The 22,288-nt window shown below is 54.4% G+C and overlaps 1 protein-coding gene and 1 pseudogene across 39 annotated transcripts in view; one reads left to right on the top strand and one right to left on the bottom strand.

Moving 5' to 3' along the window:
- The window catches only part of QRICH2 (glutamine rich 2), a 33,593-nt gene that overhangs the window by 8,461 nt on the left and 2,844 nt on the right, over positions 1 to 22,288 (top strand). For 2 of the 39 annotated variants that reach the window (XM_032321619.1, XM_032321617.1), the window contains exons 5-24: positions 7,602 to 9,219; positions 9,265 to 9,519; positions 9,565 to 9,624; positions 9,715 to 9,834; positions 9,895 to 10,298; positions 10,494 to 11,199; positions 11,500 to 11,919; positions 12,100 to 13,344; positions 13,936 to 14,021; positions 14,782 to 14,879; positions 15,592 to 15,706; positions 17,578 to 17,832; positions 18,778 to 18,900; positions 18,994 to 19,068; positions 19,230 to 19,394; positions 19,493 to 19,614; positions 20,262 to 20,327; positions 20,597 to 20,698; positions 21,359 to 21,562; positions 21,851 to 21,998. In XM_032321619.1, coding sequence (XP_032177510.1) covers positions 7,602 to 9,219; positions 9,265 to 9,519; positions 9,565 to 9,624; positions 9,715 to 9,834; positions 9,895 to 10,298; positions 10,494 to 11,199; positions 11,500 to 11,919; positions 12,100 to 13,344; positions 13,936 to 14,021; positions 14,782 to 14,879; positions 15,592 to 15,706; positions 17,578 to 17,832; positions 18,778 to 18,900; positions 18,994 to 19,068; positions 19,230 to 19,394; positions 19,493 to 19,614; positions 20,262 to 20,327; positions 20,597 to 20,698; positions 21,359 to 21,562; positions 21,851 to 21,998 — 6,387 coding nt within the window. Of the gene's footprint in view, positions 1 to 7,601; positions 9,625 to 9,654; positions 10,299 to 10,493; positions 11,200 to 11,499; positions 11,920 to 12,099; positions 13,345 to 13,935; positions 14,022 to 14,781; positions 14,880 to 15,591; positions 15,707 to 17,577; positions 17,833 to 18,777; positions 18,901 to 18,993; positions 19,069 to 19,229; positions 19,395 to 19,492; positions 19,615 to 20,261; positions 20,328 to 20,596; positions 20,699 to 21,358; positions 21,563 to 21,850; positions 21,999 to 22,288 lie in introns of all 39 variants that reach the window. The other 37 variants (XM_032321632.1, XM_032321628.1, XM_032321624.1 and 34 more) reach the window with 37 other exon arrangements.
- LOC116577874 lies at positions 1,288 to 5,214 on the bottom strand (annotated as a pseudogene).

The following is a 22,288-nucleotide window of genomic DNA, read 5'->3' as shown; positions in this document are numbered from 1 at the left end:
CACTGAGCAGAGAGCCTGATGCAGGGCTCGATCCCAGGATCCTGAGATCATGACCTGAGCCGAAGACAGAGGCTTTAACCCACTGAGCCACCCAGGCACCCCCAAAGTCCGTAGTTTTAATCAAGTTCACTCGGTGTTATATAATCTGTGGGTTTGGGCAATGGTGTAATGGCGTAAGACAGCTCCATACACAGTAATTTTGCTGCCCTAAAAGTCCTCTGTGCTCTGCTCCTTCGCTCCTCCCTCCCCACTCGCAGCCACTGATCCTTTCCCTGTCCCCTACAGTTTTGCCTTCTCCAGAATGCCTTACAGTTGGAATCATACGGTGTGAGGGCTTCTTTCACTTAGCACCGTGCATTTAAGTTTCCTCCGTGTCTTTTCATGACGCGATACAGCTCACTTTTTAGCACTGTATAATATTCCGTGGCCTGGGCTGGACCACAGTTAGTCCATCTGTTCATCTACTTAAAGGAAATCTTGGTTGCTTCCGAGTTTGGACAGTTATGCATAAGGCTGCTGTTGGCATCTGTGCACAGGTTTCGGTGTGGACGTAACGTTTTCAGCTCCTTTGGGTGAGTACCAAGGACTGTGATTGCTAGTGTATAGAAAGAGTATGTTTAGTTTTGTAAGAAAACCGCCACTGTCTTCCACAGTGGCTGCAGCATTTTGCATTCCCACCAACAATGAATGAGCAGAGTTTCTGCTGCTCAGATCCTTGCCAGCGTCTGGTCTTATCTGTGTCCCAGACTTTGACCATACTAACAGGTGTGTAGTGGTGTCCTGTTTTAATTTGCGTGGCTTTGATGACATTCCCGGTGTTGGCAATTTGTGACTCTCCTGTCTTGTTCCTCATCGGTCTGTTTAGAGCTTTATCAGTTACATGGATGTACTCCAATACCTTGTTTTTATTGATTTTCTTTGCTGTTTTCTGTCTATTGGTTTCTGCTCTGATCTTCATCATTTCCTTTCTTCTGCTTGCTTTGGATTTAATTTGCTCCTGTTTTGCTAGTTTCCTGAAGTGCACATTGAGGCTTTTCTATTTTGGGACCAGCACTTAGTGCTATAAATATTAAATATGTCCCAAGTATTGCTCCAGCAGCGTCCCTCACGTTCTGGTATGTGGTTCGGAACATTTTCTATATCCCTTTTGGTTTCTTCTCTTGCATCCACGATCTATTCAGCAGTCTGTTATTTTGTTTGTAAATATTTGGGGATTTTCCAGGGATCTTTTTGTCACTAATTTCTAATTTAAGTCCACCGTAGTCAGAGAATATATTGTACAACTTGACTCCTTTTAAATTGATGGCTGTATATCTTATGGCCCAGAAGATGTTCTCTCTTGGTAAATGTTTTGTGTGCACTTGAGAGCAATGTGTCTTCTGCTCTTGTAAGGGGAAGTATCCTATAAACGTCCATCAGGTCAAGTAGGTTCTAGTGTTGTTCCAGTTTACTGTATCCGTTAGGGTTAAGCTGTGTTTCCATCTCCACCCCTCCCAAAAGGTGTTGAAGTCCTGCCTCCCATTATAAATGCAACCTAATTTGGAAATGGGTCTTTGCAGACGATCAAGTTTAGATGAAGTCATTAGGGTAGGCCCTTATCCCATATAAGTGAGTCTATAAAAGGGGGAGTTTGGACAGAAAGACACGTGCAGGGAGAAGACAGCCATCCATCCATAGATGGTCAGAAGAAGACAGCCATAGTGAATGCCTGAGGCCACCAGAGGCCAGAAGAGAGCATGGAACAGATTTTCCTTCACCACCCGAGAGAGAACCAAGCCTGTGGACACCCGGATCCCGAACTTCTGGCCTCCAAAGCCGGGAGATGGTACATTTCTGTTGTTCAAGTCACCCAGTCTGTTACCGCAGCTCCAGAAAATGAATACAGTGTCCTTGCTGATTTGCTGCTTACTTGGCAATTAGTGAGAGAAAGGTATTGAAACCTCTGACTCCAGCTGTGGATTTGTCCCTATCTCCCTGTAGGTCTATCAGGCTTTGCTTCACATATTTTGAAGCCCTGCTATTAGGAAGACATTTAGGAACGTTATGCCCTCTTGATGGATTGATCTTCTTATGTTAAGAAATGACCTTAAAAAAACAAAAAGATGTTATTTATTTGTGATGAGAGAGAGAGAGCATAAGCAGGGGGAGTGGCAGAGGGAGAGGGAGAAGCAGGCTCCCAGCTGAGCAGGGAGCCTGACGTGCAGTTTGATCCCAGGACCCTGGGATCATGAGCTGAGCAGAAGACAGATGCTTAACTGACTGACCCACCCGGATATCCCAAGAAATGACCTTTTCATCCTTAGTAATATTCTTAGCTCTGAAATCTATATTAATTAGTATAGTGATTCCAGCTTTTTTTTTCTTTTTCAAGTGTGAGCATGGTGTATGTTCTCCTGTTCTTTAACGTTTTACCTATTTGTCTATCTGTCTATATGAAGTCTTTTTCTTGTAAGTGGTATGTGGTTGGTCTTGCTTCTTTAACCATTCTGACAACTTTTGATTTTAAAAAAAGATTTTATGTATTTATTCATCTAAGAGAGAGAGTAAGAGCACAAGTCAGGGGTTGTGCAGAAGAAGAGGGAGAGGGAGAAATGGACTCCCCACTGAGCAGGGAGCCCAACATGGGGCTCGATCCCAGGACCCCAAGATGATGACCTGAGCCAAAGTCAGATGCTTAACCAGCTGAGGCACCGAGGTGCCCCTGCTTATCTCTGCTTTTTAATCAGTCTGTTTTGATCATTTACATTTAATGTGATTATTGATATAATTAGGGCTGAGCCTGTCATCCTGCTGTTAGTATTCTATTTGTTCCATCTGCTTTTTGTTCCTTTCTCCTCCTTATTCTACTTCTTTTGTATTACTTGAGTGTTTTTTGTTTTTAAACCTCCTCTGTCGGCTTATATTAGCTATAACATCTTTGTTATTTGACTGGTTGCTTTAGACTTTATAGATTTATACCTCTTTCACGCATCCCAGTTCACCTTCAAGTGATATTGTACCCCTTCACAAATAGTATAAGGACTTTACAATAAAGTATTTCCAAGGGACTTTATTTCTGGGGCCAACAAACTTTTTGTTAAGGGGCCAAGTAAATATTTTAGGTTTTGTGGGTCATGCAGTCTTTGTCACAGTTGCTCAACTCTACTGTTACTGTGTGAAAGCAACCATGAACAATACATAAATGAATGAGTTTGCCTGTGTCCTAATAAAGAGTCATTTACAGAAACAGATGATGGCCTGGACTTGGCCCATGGGCCCTTGTTTGCTAATGCCTGCTTTATGCTATTGTTGTCCTGAATTTTACTTTTACATTTGTTATGAACCCTACAATACATTGTTCTTGTCTTGTTCAGTCAATTATCTTTCAAAGGGATTTGAGTCAAGAAAAACGGTTCCAGTGCTTGTGACCCCTTTGTGTATAGTCAGGTTTCCATCTGGTATCATTTTCTGTCTGCCTCAAGGATTTTACTTAACATTTCTTTTATGAGTCTTGCTGCTGATGAGTTTCAGCCTGTATTTTTATGTTTGAAAACATCTTTATTTTTCCTGTGCTTTGGTGTTTCATTTTGTTTTCTAGTGGCCTAACACATGGTCTGTTGTGGAAAATGTTCTGTGTGCATGCAAGAGAGTTTATTCAGATCTTGTTGGGTGGAACGTTCTACAGGTGTTTGCTGGTCCAGTTGGTCTGTGGTTCACGTCTTTTATTTTATCGTTGATCTTCTGCCTCTTTGTTCTATCCCTATCAAAAGTGGGATATTAAAGTCTGCAACTATTACTGTTGAACTGTCTGTTTCTCCCTTTAATTCCATCAGGTTTTCCTTATGATTGTTAGGACACTGTTGCTTGGTTCATATATATTTTTAAAACTATTATATCTTCCAGGGCGCCTGGGTGGCTCGGTGGGTTAAGCCTCTGCCTTTGGCTCAAGTTATGATTCCAGGGTCCTGAGATCGAGCCCTGTATCAGGTTCTCTGCTCAGTGGGGAGTCTGCTCCCTCTCCCTCCGCTTCTCCCCAATAAATAAAATCTTTTAAAAAAACTTTGCAATAACATAAACTACAAAGCGCATTTTGGAAAAGTTAGAGGGGTTACCTTTCAAATTTTGGCTCTTAAGTTTCTTTTTGTTGTTCTTGTTTTTTATCTGTCAAAAAACATGGTGAGGGGTGTATTGAGAAAGAGAAGCTTCCAGTTGGCGGGTTCAATGTGTCAAGATATTCGATAATGCAAAGGAAAATTTCAAGGGCAAGAATATATTACAAATCAGAGTTTTTGAGCAAGATGAATGGATAGCAGTTCTATCAGTTGTATCCACAAGAAAGAGGACTCAAAGAAGGCTTGTTTACAGAATCTTCTGTAAGTCAGCGTTGGCTACCTCCAACGATTCATCGTTTTAAAAACAGTATCATAAGCATCCATGTACTTTTCTAAAACCTCTTCTACTCCATTTGATACCCAGTTTCCAGAATGTGTTCCACACTGGCCCATCTTTCTGCCATTCTCAAGCCTCCTTGGGAGTCTCCCAGCAGAACTGTGTTGTTACTGTCTTAACAATTGATTTTGAGATGTTCTGTGTGGCTCAAAGACCCACCATGTTTGTTAAATTCATGAACTAGTTCTCCTTGAAGTCCTTTGAACACCCCATTTTCATCAAAATCTGTGAAGTTGGTCATCACTCTGGCAACTGGATGATCAACACCAGGCTGAGGGAGAACTTCTTCTAGTACATCACCCACCAGCTGAAAATTTGAACACAGGGAGACTGTGTTGTTGGAGCTTATCAAAGACATTCTAGTACCTTCCTTGAACAGACATCAGATCCTGCCACAATTCCTTTCAGTTTAGCTTTCAGTAGAGCCTGTTCAACAAGCAAACCCTGTGAGTTAGGGTATGGTTCTACCACCTAAGGGTACTTCTGTTGTAGGAACAGGATCAACTTTAGTAGCATGATCTTTGTCCTTTAGTTGCAGTAACTCTTTCTGGCCTCCATCTGTAACCAGCTTATGATTGTCAATGATAATTATGACATGTCGGGCATCCTTTCCCTTTGTAGGAAAATATACTTAAGTGTTATGCTGAAGTCTGTTATTATCTGAAGGGTGGCAGGTCCTTCTTTGATAAGACCAAAGGTCATTTCTTCTCTTATGGGGTTCTTGATGTGAACTGAACTTTTCGGGAATTTTGACCTCATTTTCACACATACAGCAGGTTCTTGACTCATCACTTCTTGGTTATTCAATTGTCCTTAAAGGCACTCCGGGGTCTTGCATTCTTGATCGTCCTAGGACAACAGCATAGACAGCAAGCAATATCCAGAGATGGAGGGCTTGGATATAGGGATCCCAATGATCTTAGGCTTCTGCCTCGTGTTTCTCTTAGGCTGAATATGTCCTGAGCCAACAGCACTCCTGCCACCAGGACACCCACGCTGGTGCTTGCTACCAGGTCCTCCCTGGCCATGGCTGCCTAGTCCCTGGAGAGGGCCTCATGGGCTTCCAGGCCCGAAGAGAAAAGGCTGCACACAGTGAGTGTGGGCCCCCTGGGTCATGCTTTTAAATCCCTTCTGCAAATCTCCGTCTTCTGATTGGAGTGATAAAGTAGGTTTACATCTTCCATTTGCTCTTTGTTTTCTACAGGTCTTATGTCTTCTGTTCCTCTATTCCTCAATTTTGTCTCTTTCGTGTTAAATAAGTATATTCTAGAGGACTGTTTTAATTCCCTTGTTGTTTCTTTTACTGTATGTTTCGTTTGGGTGATTTTTTTAGAGTCTTACTTATTTATTTGAGAGAGAGAGAGAGGGAGAGGCACAATCGGGGGAGGGGCAGAGGGAGAAGCAGAGTCCCATGCGGGGCTCAATCCCAGGACCCTCAGATCCTGACCTGAGCCAGAGGCAGATGATTCACGGACCAAGTCATCCAGGCGCCTGTGGTTGTTGGGGTTTTTTTAGTGGCTCTGAAAACAGAGTTCAGTGTAGAGCTGATGATTCTCCACTTCTGAGGCAACACCTTTCTCAATACTGTCCCCTGAACTGAGGTTTTTCCAAACTGGCTGACAGAAACAGGCACGGTTCCCAGCCCTGTGAGAGTCTGGCACTGTTCCCTCCAGCCTTGCAGATGGCTCTTGTTCCAACCTCGGGTAGTCTCCTCACATACACACGCTGATCATTTCTGTGCTGAACATCTACAGATCTCCTGAATCCTCTCTATGTGTATCTCCTTTCCTTTTTGTTTTTTTTTTTGTTTTTTTTAAGATTTATTTATTAAGAGAGAGAACATGAGCCAAGGAAGGGGCAAGAGGGAGAGAGAGAGGGAATCCTCAAGCAGACTCCCCCTTCCCGCTGAGTGTGGAGCCTGACACGGGGCTTGATGCCAGGACCTTGAGACCATGACCTGAGCGGAACTCAAGAGTCGTAAACTCTCAACCAACAGCCACCCAGACGTCCCCTGCACCTCCTTTCTTTCTGATACTCTGTCGTGTGAACTCACATTGCCTCAGTCTGCCTGAATGTTCAGGTCTGTCTCCTCAACTCAGGGAATCCCTCGCCTAGGACGGCAGCCTAGAAACTCCACTGGAATGGCAGTAAGCCGAGGCGACACGAGGGCTCCCATAGCTCGTCTCCACATCTTTCAGGGACGGCTGGCCTTCACTAGCTCATATCCAGTGTCTAGAAAACCACCATTTCATAGTTCAGGATTTTTTTTTGTTTTGGTTTGGTTTTTGGTTTTGAGTTGCTATAAACAGGAGGAGGGTAAGTCCAATTCCTGTTATTCTGTTTGGACTAGAAATGGAAATAGTTCATCATTTTTTAACGGATTGTATTGTACTCTGTGGGTGTGCCCCCTACAATTGTCAGTCCCCTATTGATAACCTGTTTGCATAAGCGGTGCCACAGACTGGACGAATGTCCTGGAAGCCCTTTTAAGAGTCCGTAGAGGAGACCTCAGCGATGGAACTTCCAGGCCCCGGAGTTTATGCGTTTACATTTTGGATACATGGTTCACTTGCCTGGCAGTGATACTTTTGCCATCAACAACGGGCCAGTGATGGGACAAACTTTATATTGTGAACTTAATAAATGACTCGTGCTTTATTTGTAGGCGGGGCAATAGTTACAGTAGATCGCTGGTATTGTCCAGGACTTCCCGCTGTCTTTTTTTTTTTTTTAAGATTTTATTTATTTGACAGACAGAGATCACACGTAGGCAGAGAGGCAGGCAGAGAGAGAGGGAGAAGCAGGCTCCCTGCCGAGCAGAAAGCCTGACACGGGGCTCGATCCCAGGACCCTGGGATCATGACCTGAGCTGAAGGCAGAGGCTTTAACCCACTGAGCCACCCAGGCGCCCCTTTTCCCGCTGTCTTTTATGAGGGCAATTGACATATTATGATGCCATTTGCGAATGTGCAGATTCTCAAAGCCTTGAAGACGTATCCTTCAAGAATGTCAGAGTTTTTGTGTCTAGCCTAGTTTGGGGACTAGAGGGTATCCTTCTCCAAAAGCCCCAAGTCACCCTGATCCAAGGTCCCGGATGTTCTTGCCTTCGTCTCTTAGCGTAAGGGAGTCCTTTCTACCTGCAGCTGCTGACTTCTCTCTTCCTCTTCAACCAGGGCTCAGAGACAACGACGGGACTCCCTCAGCGCAGAGGGCACGCGTCCGCAATGTCAGATGACATACTTCAAGGCGGAGTCCCCATCAAGCGGTCAAGTGCTGACCGGGCTGTGGATTCTCCCCGTGCTTATGGCTCAGATCAGACCTTTTCAGGACTTGGTGGCATAAGAAACCCCTCTGAAGGGGTCACCAGGGAACAAGGCAGAGGTGCCTCGGCTGCCGCATTCCCTGCTAGAGAACAGCACCCCAGGGCCCGTGACGAAGCTGGCCTGGCAAAGACCCATCACCCATCTGCATCCCAATCCAGAGTAGAGTCAGATCGCCCCAGGACGAGAGAGCTGCCGTTGCACAGCTCAGCCCATCTAAGAAAAGAGGAACGAGAAGCACAGCCTGGTCCCACCCTACAGGACCTATCCTCAGGCCCTGTGGCCGGAGATGAGCTTCAAGGACACCCAGATCAGCACTGGGGGGTGGATGCAAGCCTGGGTCGAATCCAGCCCGGGCCAGATCAGCATAGATTGGGACCACATGGCGTGGACCCACTGGCGTGGCAGCATCCCAGGACTTACCCACATGCTGTGGTACCGCACAGCGTGGGTCAGCTCGGTGTGATGCCACCTGGGATGGATGAGTGGGGCTTGGTAACGCCTGGCCCGGATCAGTATGGGATGGTGCCACCAGTGGTACCCGGCACACACCAGCAAGGATGGGAACTACCTAGCCCAGTTCAGCCTGGTACGGTTCCACCTGGCGCGTATCAGTATGACACAGGACTTCCTGGCACAGCCCAACAGCCTGGTGTGGATCCACGCGGATGGGTGCCCCTGGCTGCAGATCAGCGTGGATTTTTAATACCTGGCGTGGATCAACAGGGATTGGTTCCACACCTCACACATCAACGTGGTTTGGCATCCCCTGGTTTGATGCAAGTTGTTGCAGATCGGCAAGGTTTTGTACAGCCCAGCTTGGAAACATCTGAGTTCACTCATCCTCACACAGATCAGCATGATATAATACAGCCTGGGCCAGACCAGCATGGTTTGGTACCAGCGGGAGCCGGTCAGCGTGGTTTGGTGCAGCCTGGTGCAGATCGGCATGGTTTGGTCCAGACTCTTGTAGATCCAAGTGGTTTGGTCCAGCCTGGTGCTGATCTACCTGATTGGGCACAGCCTGGTGCATATCCCAGTGGCTGGGGACAGCCTGTTGCGTATCCTTTTGACTCGGTACAGCCCAATGTATATCCATCTGGTTTGGTCCAGCCAAGTGCAGTTCAGCCTGGTTTGACACAATCTGGAATAGGTCAGCAAGATTCAGCCCAACTTAGAACGGATCAGCGCACTTTGGTGGAGCCTGAAATGGATGAACATGGTTTGGTCCAAGTTGGAATGGATCACCGTGTTTTGTTCCAGCCTGGCACGGTTCGGCCTACTTTAATGCAGCCTGGTGCAGGTCAGCGTGGTTTGGTCCAACCTGTTATAAGTCAGCGTGATTTGGCTGTCCAACCTGGAATAGATCAGCGTGAGTCATTCCAGCTTGGCATGGATCAGCGTGGTTTGGTGCAGCCTGGCTTGGTACAGCCTGGCATGGATCAGCGTGGTTTGGTGCAACCTGGTGCAGGTCAGCCTAGCATGGATCAGCGTGGTTTGGTGCAACCTGGCACAGGTCAGCCTGGCATGGATCAGCGTGGTTTGGTGCAACGTGGTGCAGGTCAGCCTGGCTTGGCACAGCCTGGCATGGATCAGCGTGGTTTGGTGCAACCTGGTGCATGTCAGCCTAGCATGGATCAGCGTGGTTTGGTGCAACCTGGCACAGGTCAGCCTGGCATGGATCAGCGTGGTTTGGTGCAACGTGGTGCAGGTCAGCCTGGCTTGGCACAGCCTGGCATGGATCAGCGTGGTTTGGTGCAACCTGGCACAGGTCAGCCTGGCATGGATCAGCGTGGTTTGGTGCAACGTGGTGCAGGTCAGCCTGGCTTGGCGCAGCCTGGCATGGATCAGCGTGGTTTGGTGCAACCTGGCATGGATCAGCGTGGTTTGGTGCAACCGGGCATAGGTCAGCCTGGCTTGTTGCAACCTGGCATGGATCAGCGTGGTTTGGTGCAACCGGGCATAGGTCAGCCTGGCTTGGCACAGCCTGGCATGGATCAGCGTGGTTTGATGCAACCTGGTACAGGTCAGCCTGGCTTGGTGCAACCGGGCATGGATCAGCGTGGTTTGGTGCAACCTGGTACAGGTCAGCCTGGCTTGGCACAGCCTGGCATGGATCAGCGTGGTTTGGTGCAACCTGGCATAGGTCAGCCTGGCTTGGTGCAACCGGGCATGGATCAGCGTGGTTTGGTGCAACCTGGCTTGGCACAGCCTGGCATGGATCAGCGTGGTTTGGTGCAACGTGGCATAGGTCAGCCTGGCTTGGCACAGCCTGGCATGGATCAGCGTGGTTTGGTGCAACCTGGCACAGGTCAGCCTGGCTTGGCACAGCCTGGCATGGATCAGCGTGGTTTGGTGCAACCTGGCACAGGTCAGCCTGGCATGGCGCAGCCTGGCATGGACCAGCGTGGTTTGGTGCAACCTGGCGCAGGTCAACCTGGCATAGGTCAACGTGGTTTGTTGCAACCTGGCACAGGTCAGCCAGCCTTGGTGCAGCCTGGCATGGATCAGCATGGTTTGGTGCAACCTGGCACCGGTCAGCCTGCCTTGGTGCAGCCTGGCATGGACCAGCGTGGTTTGGTGCATCCTCATGCTGGTCAGCCTGGCATGGATCAACATGGTTTGGTGCGACCTGGCGTGGATCAGCGTGGTTTCGCACAACCTAGTGCTGGTCAGCCTGGTTGGGCACAGCCTGGCATGGGTCATCGTGGTTTGGTGCAACCTGGCACTGGTCAGCCTGGCTTGGTGCAGCCTGGCATGGATCATCGTGGTTTTGTGCAACCTGGTGCAGGTCAGCCTGGCTTGGCGCAGCCTGGCATCGATCAGCGTGGGTTGGTGCAACGTGGCACGGGTCGGCCTGGCTCGATGCAGCCTGGCACAGATCACCGTGGTTTGGCACAACCTGGCGTAGCTCAGCCTGGTTTGGTGCAGCCTGGCATCGATCAGCATGGGTTGGTGCAACCTGGTGCAGGCCAGCCTGGCTTGGCACCGCCTGGCATGGATCATCGTGATTTGGTGCAGCCTGGTGCAGGTCAGCCTGGCTTGGCACATCCGGGCATGGACCATCATGGTTTGGTGCATCCTGGTGTAGGTCAGCCTGGCTTGGCACAGCCTGGCATGGATCAGCGTGGTTTGGTGCAAACTGGCACAGGTCAGCCTGGCTTGGCACAGCCAGGCATGGACCAGCGTGGTTTGATGCAAACTGGCACAGGTCAGCCTGGCTTGGCACAGCCTGGCATGGATCAGCGTGGTTTGGTGCAACCTGGCGCAGGTCAGCCTGTCTTGGCACAGCCTAGCATGGACCAGCGTGGTTTAGTGCAACCTGGCACAGGTCAGCCTGGCTTGGCACAGCCTGGCATGGACCAGCGTGGTTTGGTGCAACCTGGCACAGGCCAGCCTGGCTCGGCACAGCCTGGCATGGATCAGCATGGTTTGGTGCAACCTGGCATGGGTCAGCCTGGCTCGGCGCAGCCTGGCGTGGACCATCCTGGTTTGGTGCAACCTGGTACAGGTCAGCCTGGCTTGGCGCAGCCTGGCATGGATCAGCATGGTTTGGTGCAACCTGGCGCAGGTCAGCCTGGCTCGGCACAGCCTGGCATGGATCAGCATGGTTTGGTGCAACCTGGCGCAGGTCAGCCTGGCTCAGCACAGCCTGGCATGGATCAGCGTGGTTTGGTGCAACCTGGTATAGGTCAGCCTGGCTCGGCACAGCCTGGCATGGACCAGCGTGGTTTGTTGCAACCTGGCGCAGGTCAGCCTGGCTCGGCACAGCCTGGCATGGATCAGCGTGGTTTGGTGCAACCTGGCGCAGGTCAGCCTGGCTCGGCGCAGCCTGGCATGGACCATCGTGGTTTGGTGCAACCTGGCGCAGGTCAGCCTGGCTTGGCGCAGCCTGGCATGGACCAGCGTGGTTTGGTGCAACCTGGCGCAGGTCAGCCTCACTTGGCGCAGCCTGGCATGGACCATCGTGGTTTGGTGCAACCTGGTGCAGGTCAGCCTGGCTTGGCGCAGCCTGGCATGGACCAGCGTGGTTTGGTGCAACCTGGTGCAGGTCAGCCTGGCTTGGCGCAGCCTGGCATGGACCAGCGTGGTTTGGTGCAACCTGGCTCAGGTCAGCCTGGCTTGACACAGCCTGGCATGGACCAGCGTGGTTTGGTGCAGCCTGGTACAGGTCAGCCTGGCTTGGTGCAGCCTGTACTGAATCAACGGGATTTGGTCCTACCTGGTGCAGGTCAGCATGGTTTGGCCCAACCTAGAGTGGATCAGCGTGGGTTGGTACAACCTGGTGCAGCTCAGCCTGGTATGGTCCTACCTAGAATGGATCAGGGTGGGTTGGTACAACCTGGTACAGGTCAGCCTGGCTTGGTGCAGCCTGTACTGGATCAACGTGGGTTGGTGCAACCTGGTGCAGGTCAACCTGGTTTGGTTCGGTCTGGCATAGTTCAGCCTGCTTTGGTCCAGCCTGGTGCAGGTCAGGGTGGTTTGGTCCAACCTGGTACAGATCAGCTTGGTTTAGGGCATCGTGGAGTGGATCAGCGTGGCTTGGTACAGGCTGGCACAGATCCACGTGGCTTTTCTCAACCTGGTGCATATCCTCCTGGATTGATTCAACCTGGCGCATATCCACTTGATTTGGTACAGCCTGGTGCCTATCCACGTGGTTTGGTCCAACCTGGTGCTTATCCACAAGGTTTGGGTCAATCTAGTGCCTATCCTCGTGGTTCAATTCCACCTGGTGCCTATCCTCGTGGTTTGATCCAGCCTGGTACATATCCACACAGTTTCATGCAGCCTAGTACTGATCAGCGTGGTTTGGTTCAACCTGAAATTGATCAGTATGGCTTGAGGCAACCTGGTACCGGACAACCAGGTGTGATACCAGCAGGCACAGGGCTGCGTGGCTTTCCAGCATTTCCCCCAGATTTTCCAAGATCTTTAGCACATCCATATCACCCTGGTGTAATACCTCCTGGCAGATATCAACATGGTCAGGTGTCAACACTCCTAGCCAATCAAGGTTTGGCATCACCAGGTATTGGCCAGAAGGGTTTATCAGAAACTTACCAGCAAGGTTTGTTACATCGTGGCACAGACCAGCATGGCCTGACACCATTAAGCCCCCACGTGGGATCTGTACAGCGAGCTCAACAGCATTTGGTTTCGCCTGGCCCAGATCAGCATGGCCAGGGACAAGCAGGCACAGAACAGCAAGACCATGTATCCTCTATCCCAGAATCCTGGGACCGATCCTATCCTGGCCCTCACGGCCCAGATGTCCTGGGGGTAGATCCACGTGTCCAGATGGGTTTGGATCCAAAACAAATACATGCCTCAGGCCAGCCTGCCTTTCCCAGGAGCGCAGACTCTCTCAGCGACCTCCACGGAGTTTCCTCCGAAAAGAGCGATTTCCAGAGCGAGAGACGAGACTCGCTGGATAAATTAGCTCCGACCTTCCCCATGGCAGTGGAAACATTTCGTCTGATGGGAGAGCTCCTTGGCCTCTATGTAGAGCTCAAGGAGAACATGAAGGAGCTGGACGAGGAGCAGGCTGGCCAGACCGACCTGGAGAAGATCCAGTACCTGCTCGGCCTCATGGGTGGGTTCCAGGGGTGCAGAGGAGGGGCCGCTGTCTGTGTATCCGGCATCCCCTGGCCTCCTCTGGCTGCTGGTCTGCTTCCTGAGTCGCTGCAAATAGCATGTCCCTTCTTAGCATTTCTGGGCTCTACTATAGCCTTTGGGGTTCAAAAGTTGGAATTAAACGACTCGGAGCGAAGCAGCCTCAGGAGGAGAGGCGGTTCGGATGCCCCGGCCGACTATCTGGACGGCTGCGGAGGCCGGTGGGAGCATGGGAGGGAGGATGCCGAAGAAGTCAACTTCACCTTGGTCCGTGTGGAGCGGTGGGCCCAGAGAATAATTAAGATTTGAGAGTTGGGTGGGAAGTGTGGGTTAGTAGTCCCAAAGTCCTTCAGGATAGTAAGCATTAGGTGGATTTTTTTAGAGGGTAAGGACACCCCTCTTTCCTTTCGTCCCATCCCCCCTCCCCAGTCACCGGGAAAAGCAGAAGCGGGGTGTCCTGCTGTTTGCTGGCAGGGGTGGGGGGCTTCGCCATGGGGGCTGGGAACAGGGATTGGGAGATCACTGCTGGAGATCTAACCCTTTTGACGAATAAGGCCTCCATTATTCACAGTCAAAAAGGCTATACCCCCAGACCTGCAGGAACAGCTGAACACCTTAAAGTCCTTAACCAAAGAAGTTCGGCAGGAAAAAGCAAAGGTAGGTAAGGGAGGGCCTGCCCACTCTGCCTTTGAGGGCCTGCAGTCCCACTTTTCACTTGTATTTTGATGGATGGCACCGTCCTTGGGCTGGCATTATTATCTCGTTGGATTTTCACAAGCCTCTCAGGTAGGAAATGTCCCTCAGGTGACATCATGTTCAGTTCCTGGGTCTCACACCGCATGCTCGAAGCTGTTGAGACCCGGCGGAGCCAACAAGGAGGCCAGTGCTCTTTTCATTATGTGGGGGCCGTTTCCAACAAAGCCCATTGGGAGTACAGCAGCCTTGGAGCCAAGTCTGGGGGACTCTTGGGACCAGTGGCCATGGCAATGGGCTACCAGATCTTCAGTGGTTTTATTTTATTTATTTATTTGAAAGAGAGGTCACAAGTAGGCAGAGGGGCAGACAGAGAGGGGGAAGCAGGCTCCCCGCTGAGCAGAGAGCCCGATGTGGGGCTCGATCCCAGGACCCTGAGATCATGACCTGAGATGAAGGCAGAGGCTTAACCCACTGAGCCACCCAGGCGCCCCTCTTCAGTGGTTCCTAATGCCAGCTGTCCACAGCTGTGGGACGGATGGATAAAAGGGTGGGCAGATGGATGGATGGATGTCCAGAAGGGACAGACTGACCAATGGTTCTTGTTAGAGGCTTGGATCAGGACGCGGACTCGGGAAAGGGGCTTGCTCGGGCTGCGGACGCATATGCAGAAGGCCAAGAACTTGGGCCTAAGCCTGACCTTCCTCTTCCACTGGGTTTGTAGATGGAGAGGATGCAGAAGATCCTGGAGGGCAACGGCGAACACGGAACAGGAAAAGACATGAAGAATGGCTCGCTGAGCTTGCAGCTGGGAATCCTCAGGTAAAACACTCCTGCTGAGTGCAACCTGTGTCTGGGCATCGCCTCGCCCCAGCCAAGGCGGCGTTGGCAGCCTTTGGCTCACTCACAGTCTGAACTGGCCCCTGTCTTTGACCCTGGCTGTGTCTGCCCTTCAGGGTGTCCATATGTAGTTTAAGTGGCTGGTAGAAGTTTTCGAGGTTCTTAAAACCATCCAGCAGGGGCACCTGGGTGGCTCAGTGGGTTCATTCCTCTGCCTTCAGCTCAGGTCATGATCCCAGGGTCCTAGGATGGAGCCCCACATCAGGCTCCCTGCTCAGCGAGGAGCCTGCTTCTCCCTCTCTCTCTGCCTGCCTCTTTGCCTACTTGTGATCTCTGTTTGTCAAATAAATAAATAAAATATTTTAAAACAATTTAAAACAAAACAACAACAAAAAAAACAGTCCAGCAGCAGCAATCTCTGTCCCCAGACGGAAGCTGGAGGAGAGCACGTGTCAGAGCCCCCCCAGGGCCCTCTCACGGTGGGGGGGGGCCGGTCCCACCCCCTAGAAACCTCTCAGGTCGGCACGTGGGCACCCACTTTCCAGACAAGCAGCGCCTGGAACTCCCGAGATAGAGCCTGCCGTGGGGTGGGCCCAAGAGCCGTGGTGCGCATCCTCTGTCCCTCGTAGCACATGTGGGCCCAGACCGTGGGATGGGTGGTGGCGCCAGACCGTCTCTTCTGCACGTCTCTCAGAGTGACCGTGGCTGACATTGAGAAGGAACTGGCCGAGCTGAGGGAAAGCCAAGAGCGGGGCAAGGTCAGCATGGAGCACTCGGTCTCCGAAGCCTCCCTCTACCTGCAGGACCAGGTGAGACCAGGCTCTTCTCAGTCGGCCATGGAGGGCGGGGCTACGGTCACACTCTCTGCAAACGCTTTCGCCCATTCTGTGGGCTCTTTCCATCCTCTTGTTAGTGTCTGCCTTTACGATTTTTATGTATTTATTTGAGAAAAAGAGAGAGAGCACAAGAGGGGGGAGGGACAAGCAGACTCTGTGCAGGTGTGAAACCGACTCGGGGCTCGATCCCATGACCCTGAGATCATGACCTGAGGGGAAAGCAAGAATCAGACACTTAACTAACGGAGCCACCCAGGCGCTCCGATAGCATCTGCCTTTAAATCTTGAGGGATGCTATCGCCCGTCGTCCCAGACTCTTCCCGCTGAAGAGCGTCCGGACCAGGACCGGCCCTGTGAGTACTTGCAGGAGGACCGGATGGGAAAAGCCACGGGGCCACGGGGACTGATGTCAGGAGTGGTGGGCCACTCCCACACCCCACCAGCATGTACCATGTCTTGACCCCAAAGCCACTTGTCCAGTGTGAGGCTCTAGGAGTAGAAGATCGTGTCCACAGCTCACGTCTAAGCTTAGCAACCTCCAGGGCTCTCCCGGGAGCCACACTCCGCACTGGGCAGGCCCGGCTCCCAGCACAGCCTCTTCAGGGCTCTCCCGGGAGCCACACTCCACACTGGGCAGGCCCGGCTCCCAGCACAGCCTCTTCAGGGCACCGGCCTCCAGTCTCCCCATCTGCCGCCATCTCCGCTTCCTGCCTCTGAATACACAGCTGCGCTCCCACGCTGCTCCTTGTCCCAGAATGTCCTTGTCACCCCCACTTACCCAGCGGGCTCCAACTTAGCCCTCACGACTCCACTGAAAAGCCCATACTTCGGGGAGGCACCTTCCTCTCTTCTGTCCTTTTACCCCACGGGCCCTCTGCCACGCTTACGGACACTTCAAAAGAGTGCGGGTTCTTCTGGGAGCAGGCAGGAGTCTCACTGAGCTCAGGCACAGGGGAGCTTGGTTGAAAGAACATGGGGTGTGGGGGGAGGCTGGAAAAGGCAGAACTTGCAGGCCAAGGGGGCAGTCTGGCCGGGGCTGCCCGGGCTCCGTCCTTCATGTCTGGTTCTGTGCGCACCTGTGCTTCTGTGTCCCCATCCGTACCCGTTTCTCTCCAACATCTCCACATCTCCCTCCCACCGTGCTCCCAGCCAGCTTTTGCACATGGCCCACAAGGGCTGCCTTGGCCCCGCAATGTTACACGCTTCCAATAGAGGGGGTTCAGTTGGCCCAGCCCCTCTCTAAGCCAGGCAAGAGGTTGGGACTGGCTGACCCAGAACCGGGTGCTGACCCGGGACCCGTCATGTGCGGTGATGCACAGGGACTGCGGGAAACAGAAGAGGACGGGAGAGCCAGGGGAAGGCGTCTGCTCCCGCCCAGAGCAGGAGAGACCCCTGCAGCAGAAGCAGCACCCACTGATTTCTTGTTACTGAATCCCGGCTGGGGACAGAGCGTGTGTGAGCAGCAGAGGGCCCAGAGCTGTGTCTGGGTGTCGTCAAGCTCCTGTAAGTGTTGGTGGACTAACAGACGTCACCACTCGAGGGTTTAGCTAGAGAGACATGTCCTCACACCGGATCAATGGGCTGACTAGAGAAAGGTCCGGAGACCTCCATCCTGTAAGGGTTTTATTCAGCATCAGGGCCGTCCTCGCCGAGAACTCTGTTCACTACTTAACAGACGGACCCTGGGCGCCTCCTACATGCATTGCACTCTGAGGGGCCCTGGCAGGGGCAGTGACTGCCTGAATCACGCGGGGGCTGGTGATGTGGACAGATCGCAGCCGTGTGGACAGATCGCGGCCATGCCTCACTCACTGCTCTGCACCTGCCTTCTTGCCCACACCCAGCTTGACAAGCTCAGGGCGATCATCGAGAACATGCTGGCCTCATCTTCCACGCTGCTGTCCCTGAGCATGGCTCCTCACAAGACGCTGTCCACTTTGGAACCTGGCCAGATTGACCCGGAGGCCACCTGCCCCGCCTGCAGCCTGGACCTGAGCCACCAGGTCAGCACGCTGGTGCAGCGCTACGAGCAGCTTCAGGACATGGTCAACAATCTGGCTGCCTCCCGGCCCTCCAAGAAAGCCAAGCTCCAGAGCCAGGTGACTCCCACTGGCGCCCCCCTCCTGGCATGGCCTCCTGTGCCCCACGGCGGGGAGCCACAGCCTGGAGACCCACAAACCGAGGAGCGGTTGATGGCGCTTAACTGGCCTCAGGGCCAGCTTGCCAAGGTGGAGCCCTTTACTGACCCCACACAAGTCCCTGGTCCTTTCACTGGGTCACAGCGAGGGCAGGAGCAGAACTAGCTCTGGGGACATGAGACCATGGCGAAACCCTGGCTCCGTGGGGATGGGGCCATGCATTCACGTGCCTGGGGGGACACTGGCATAGCAGGTTCCTTGACACAGTATACAGTATCTCAGTCCCCTTCTCAATTCCCCAGCGAAGGGCAGTCTTGCTGGTGGGGGCAGGGAGAGTCTCGAGTCCCTGAGTCCTGCCTCTTAGGCTCTGGAGTTGAGATCCTGCTCAGGGCAGGTGGGAAGACGGTAGCCCACACCCCAGCTCTCAGGAGCCACAGGGCAGCACACCGTTCTGGAGCCTCGATCACCTCTGCTGGGCACCTCCTCCAGGGGGCCAGGTCCCACAAGGATGGACCATGGGGAAGTGGGGGCTGAAGCTCACATGCCGGAGTGGGGGACACACAGAGCAGAGAGCCTGCCATGGTCCGGGGGGCATTGTGGAGAGCCAGAAGGGGGCCCAAATTTGGCCTTCCTGCTGGGTGATTTCTTAAAAATTTTATTTATTTGAGAGAGAGAGTGCACGAGCAGGGGGAGAGGGAGACGCAGACTTCCCTGCTGAGCAGGGAGCCGGGCACAGGGCTGGAGCCCAGGACCCTGGAACGACCATGATCTGAGCCGAAGGCAGCCGCTTCACCGCCTGAACCAGCCAGCCAGGAGCCTCCGGGTGATGTTCTAAGGGCTGCCCCAGCGGGGCAGTAACACCACGCAGCGGCCCCAGGGAGCCTGCCTTTGTGCCTCTTGCCACAGGATGAAGAGCTGCTGGGCCACGTCCAGAGCGCCATCCTGCAGGTGCAGGGCGACTGCGAGAAGCTCTACATCACCACCAGCAGCCTCATCGAAGACCACCGGCAGAAGCAGAAGGACATTGACGTGAGGGGCCCGCGGGCGGCTGGGGTGGGGGTGGGGTGGGGTGCGAGGCCGTTGCCATCCTGGTTCCTCGTTCTCCGCGCCCCCGCCTCCCAGGTGCTATACCAGGGCATAGAGAAGCTCGAGAAGGAAAAGGCCAACAGAGAGCACCTGGAGATGGAGATTGACGTGGTAAGGGCAGGCCAGGCCCGGAAGAGCCGCCCTGTGTCCCGAGAGGTCTCACGAGGCCTTCTTTGAAAGGCCAGGAGTAGAGCGGAGCCCGGGGGGAGCTCAGCCCATAGGGCCCTGCCCCGGCTCTCTCCCACCTGGGGCCCCTCCTCTCTTGCGGGCAGAAGGCTGATAAGAGCGCCCTGGCAGCCAAAGTGAGCCGTGTCCAGTTCGATGCCACCACGGAGCAGCTGAACCACATGATGCAGGAGCTGGTGGCGAAGATGAGCGACCACGAGCAGGACTGGCAGAAGATGCTGGACAAGCTCCTGGTGGAGATGGACAGCAAGGTGAGGGCAGACAGTGGCTCCTGTCTGGAGGCGGCAGATCACTCCCTGCCCCGACCCGCCTTTCCCAGCGCTCACTGCTCACCCACGGCCACCCGCAGCTGGACCGCCTGGAGCTGGACCCCGTGAAGAAGTTGCTGGAAGACCGCTGGAAGTCCTTGCGGCAGCAGCTCAAGGAGCGCTCTCCCCTCTACCAGGCGGACGAGGCGGCGGCCATGCGGAGGTGGGGTGCGGACCACAGCGGGGGGCTGGGAGGGGGGTCCCCAGAGGAACAGCTCCCACCAGCGAGCGCAGTGTGCCCTGGGGGAGAGGCTGATCCCACTGGACCATCCCATAGCTGCAGGGACAGAATCTGAGAGCTTGAAAAGCTCTTCCATCTTAGGCTGGTTCCTCCTGCACTGGAGGAAGGGTGGGGAGAGAAGGCTAAGACTCTCTGGCACGGGTGTGCTCCTTGGGGTCTCCGAGGCGGGGATGGGCCCACAGTCCCCAGAGCTGAGCCTGCTCCAAGGGGGTCCCCTGGTCTGCTCTCGGGCAGGCTTGAATCCCCGGGTTTCCATTATTGGCCGCCAGAGGGCGCCCGAGGTTCACACAGGGTCTGCGTCGGGGCCCTTTGAAACCCTGCTGGCTTTGGGTTAGCACAGGTGGGTGCTGGAGAGGTACCCCAAAGCAGGCAAGCCTAGGAGCTAGGGTGTTCCCAGGGAACAGGGACCAGATCTGCCTCTGGTGGCTTGGGACCTGCCACCCTGGTGAGCCAAGCTTCCGGCCCGCTGGGCCTGCAGAGGGCCCAAGGCCGTCTGTGTTCTCCGTCTCTCCCGTTCCCCACCGTCCGGGCAGGATACTCACCCTCTGCGTGTATCCCACTCCTCACAGGCAGCTCTTGGCACATTTCCACTGCCTCTCTTGTGACCGGCCCTTGGAGACAGCTGTGACCGGACAGTGAGTGCCCACACCTGGCCAACCCCAGCTGGTGGCTGTCACGGGGGCGGGCACAGCTGTGCTGCGCCTCCTCTGTTCCCTGCCTGCCTCCAACACTTGTCCTTCCTCGTCTCCTCTCCCCCAGGTCCATTCCCACATGCCTCACCTCCGTCCTTCCCTCTGCCACACCCTGGACGGGAAGGCTCCTCGGGCACGTAGACTGTGGAGTCCTGGCTTTAGGAATGGGCTTTCTCTTGCTCCGACCGTCCTCTTCTCTCTGCCCTGCCCAGATTTATCCCGGTGACTCCTGTGGGCCCAGCCCTGCCTGGGCACCGTTCCACCCGCCCCTACACTATCTTCGAGCTGGAGCAGGTCCGGCAGCAGAGCCGCAAGTACGGGGCAGCAGGCTCCGGGGCAGAGGCTGGAGGGCGAGTGGCTCTCTGGAGAGGCTCCTCCTCCTGGTTGGACAGTGGGGGGCAGGGAGTAATTTCTCGGCTAGCCCCCCACTTCTTCCCAGTAAGAGGAGGAATGGAGGCCTATTTAGTAATCACCTGCCTTTGAGTCCCTCCTGTTGGGGGTCCCGGAGGGACACAGCTGAGGCTGCCGGTGGGGGACCTCTCCCTCCTCACACCCCCAGATGCTTCAGCAGCCCCAGCACGGGAGGAAGGGAGGGTCCGATGTCACCCAGCCAGAAGGTGGGCTCAGTGGCTGTTGGGGGAGGAGGTGGGGACATAATGCACATTCCTGGGCTCCTGCCCGCCTCCCTGCCGCATTTCCATCTCCCAAGGATGGGGGTTCAGCCTTAAGGATGATTTCAAACTGCACTTTGGAGCCCTCAGGGTTCCAGGTAGGGAGGGCCAAGGGTGCAGGGCTGCTCCCCCTCTCGGCTTCCACCCCGTCCCGTCTGTGGTCCCTTGGGGTGCTACGGGCAGGGCGCCTGTCCACACAGGGTCCTGCTTAAAAGGGCACAGATAAAGGGCTGGAGTGGGCCTGGGTCTGAGTGTGGGCTCGGACTGGCGTGGCCCCCTTACCCACCGGCCTGTGCCCCACAGCCTCAAGCTGGGCGGTACCGCCTTCCCTCGGGGCGACTTGGCGCACATGGAGCGGAGCGTGGGGCGCCTGCGCACCATGCACTCCAAGATGCTGATGGACATTGAGAAGGTGCAGATCCACTTCGGAGGCTCGGTCCGGGCCAGCAGCCAGATGATCCGGGAGCTGCTGCAGGCACAGTGCCTGAGCTCCCCCTGCTACAAACGGTAGGACCACACAGACGGGGCCCCTGGCCGCGGGGCTCAGCCTCTGCCCACCCACAGCCCTGTGAGTGTCTGCTGCACTGCTGGGGAACGCCCTGCCAAAGAGGGGGGACGGCGGGCAGGAGAAAGAGGGTATTAGTGGTCTTCAGGGTGGCCCGGCAGCGAGTTTGCTTTGCCCTGGCTCCTGGAGACCCCTGACACAGCTGTCCCATCCCCGGCTGGCTGCACCCCCCCCCCATAGCTGGGTCCTAGGGGACACCGGCTCTGGTGACGCTGCCATCTTCCCCACAGGGTGCCGGAGACAGCCGACTACGTGTACTCGAGCGTCCCCCGGCGCTGCGGGGGCAGCCACACCCTCACGTACCCCTACCGCCGCAGCCGTCTACAGCACCTGTCCCAGGGCCTGTACCCCACCGAGGAGGTCCAGATCGCCATGAAGGTTGGGGTGCTGCCTGGGAGTGAAGAGATAGGGCCCTCACAGGACCTCACGTTCTCAAGTCATTCTGGAAAATGTCACCAGAAGGGTGGATGACCAGCCCTCTGCCTGGAGGCTGTTTCTGAAAGCCTCTGGTACTCTGGCTTTGTTGGGCCTCCTGCCCAGCGAGCCCTGCCACCCCCACCACGGGCCCTCCCTTCGCCCTGGCGCTGCCAGAGCCTGGGGGAGGGATCTGGGAGTCGGGGGAGGACGTCCCTCGGTGCCACCGCCCTCATGGAGGAAGGAACGGAGGG

The sequence above is a fragment of the Mustela erminea genome, chromosome 18, assembly GCF_009829155.1.
Source record: "Mustela erminea isolate mMusErm1 chromosome 18, mMusErm1.Pri, whole genome shotgun sequence".
Lineage (NCBI taxonomy): Eukaryota > Metazoa > Chordata > Mammalia > Carnivora > Mustelidae > Mustela > Mustela erminea.
The sequence above is the reverse complement of the archived record's forward strand: the minus strand, read 5'-3'. Positions and strand labels throughout refer to the sequence as shown.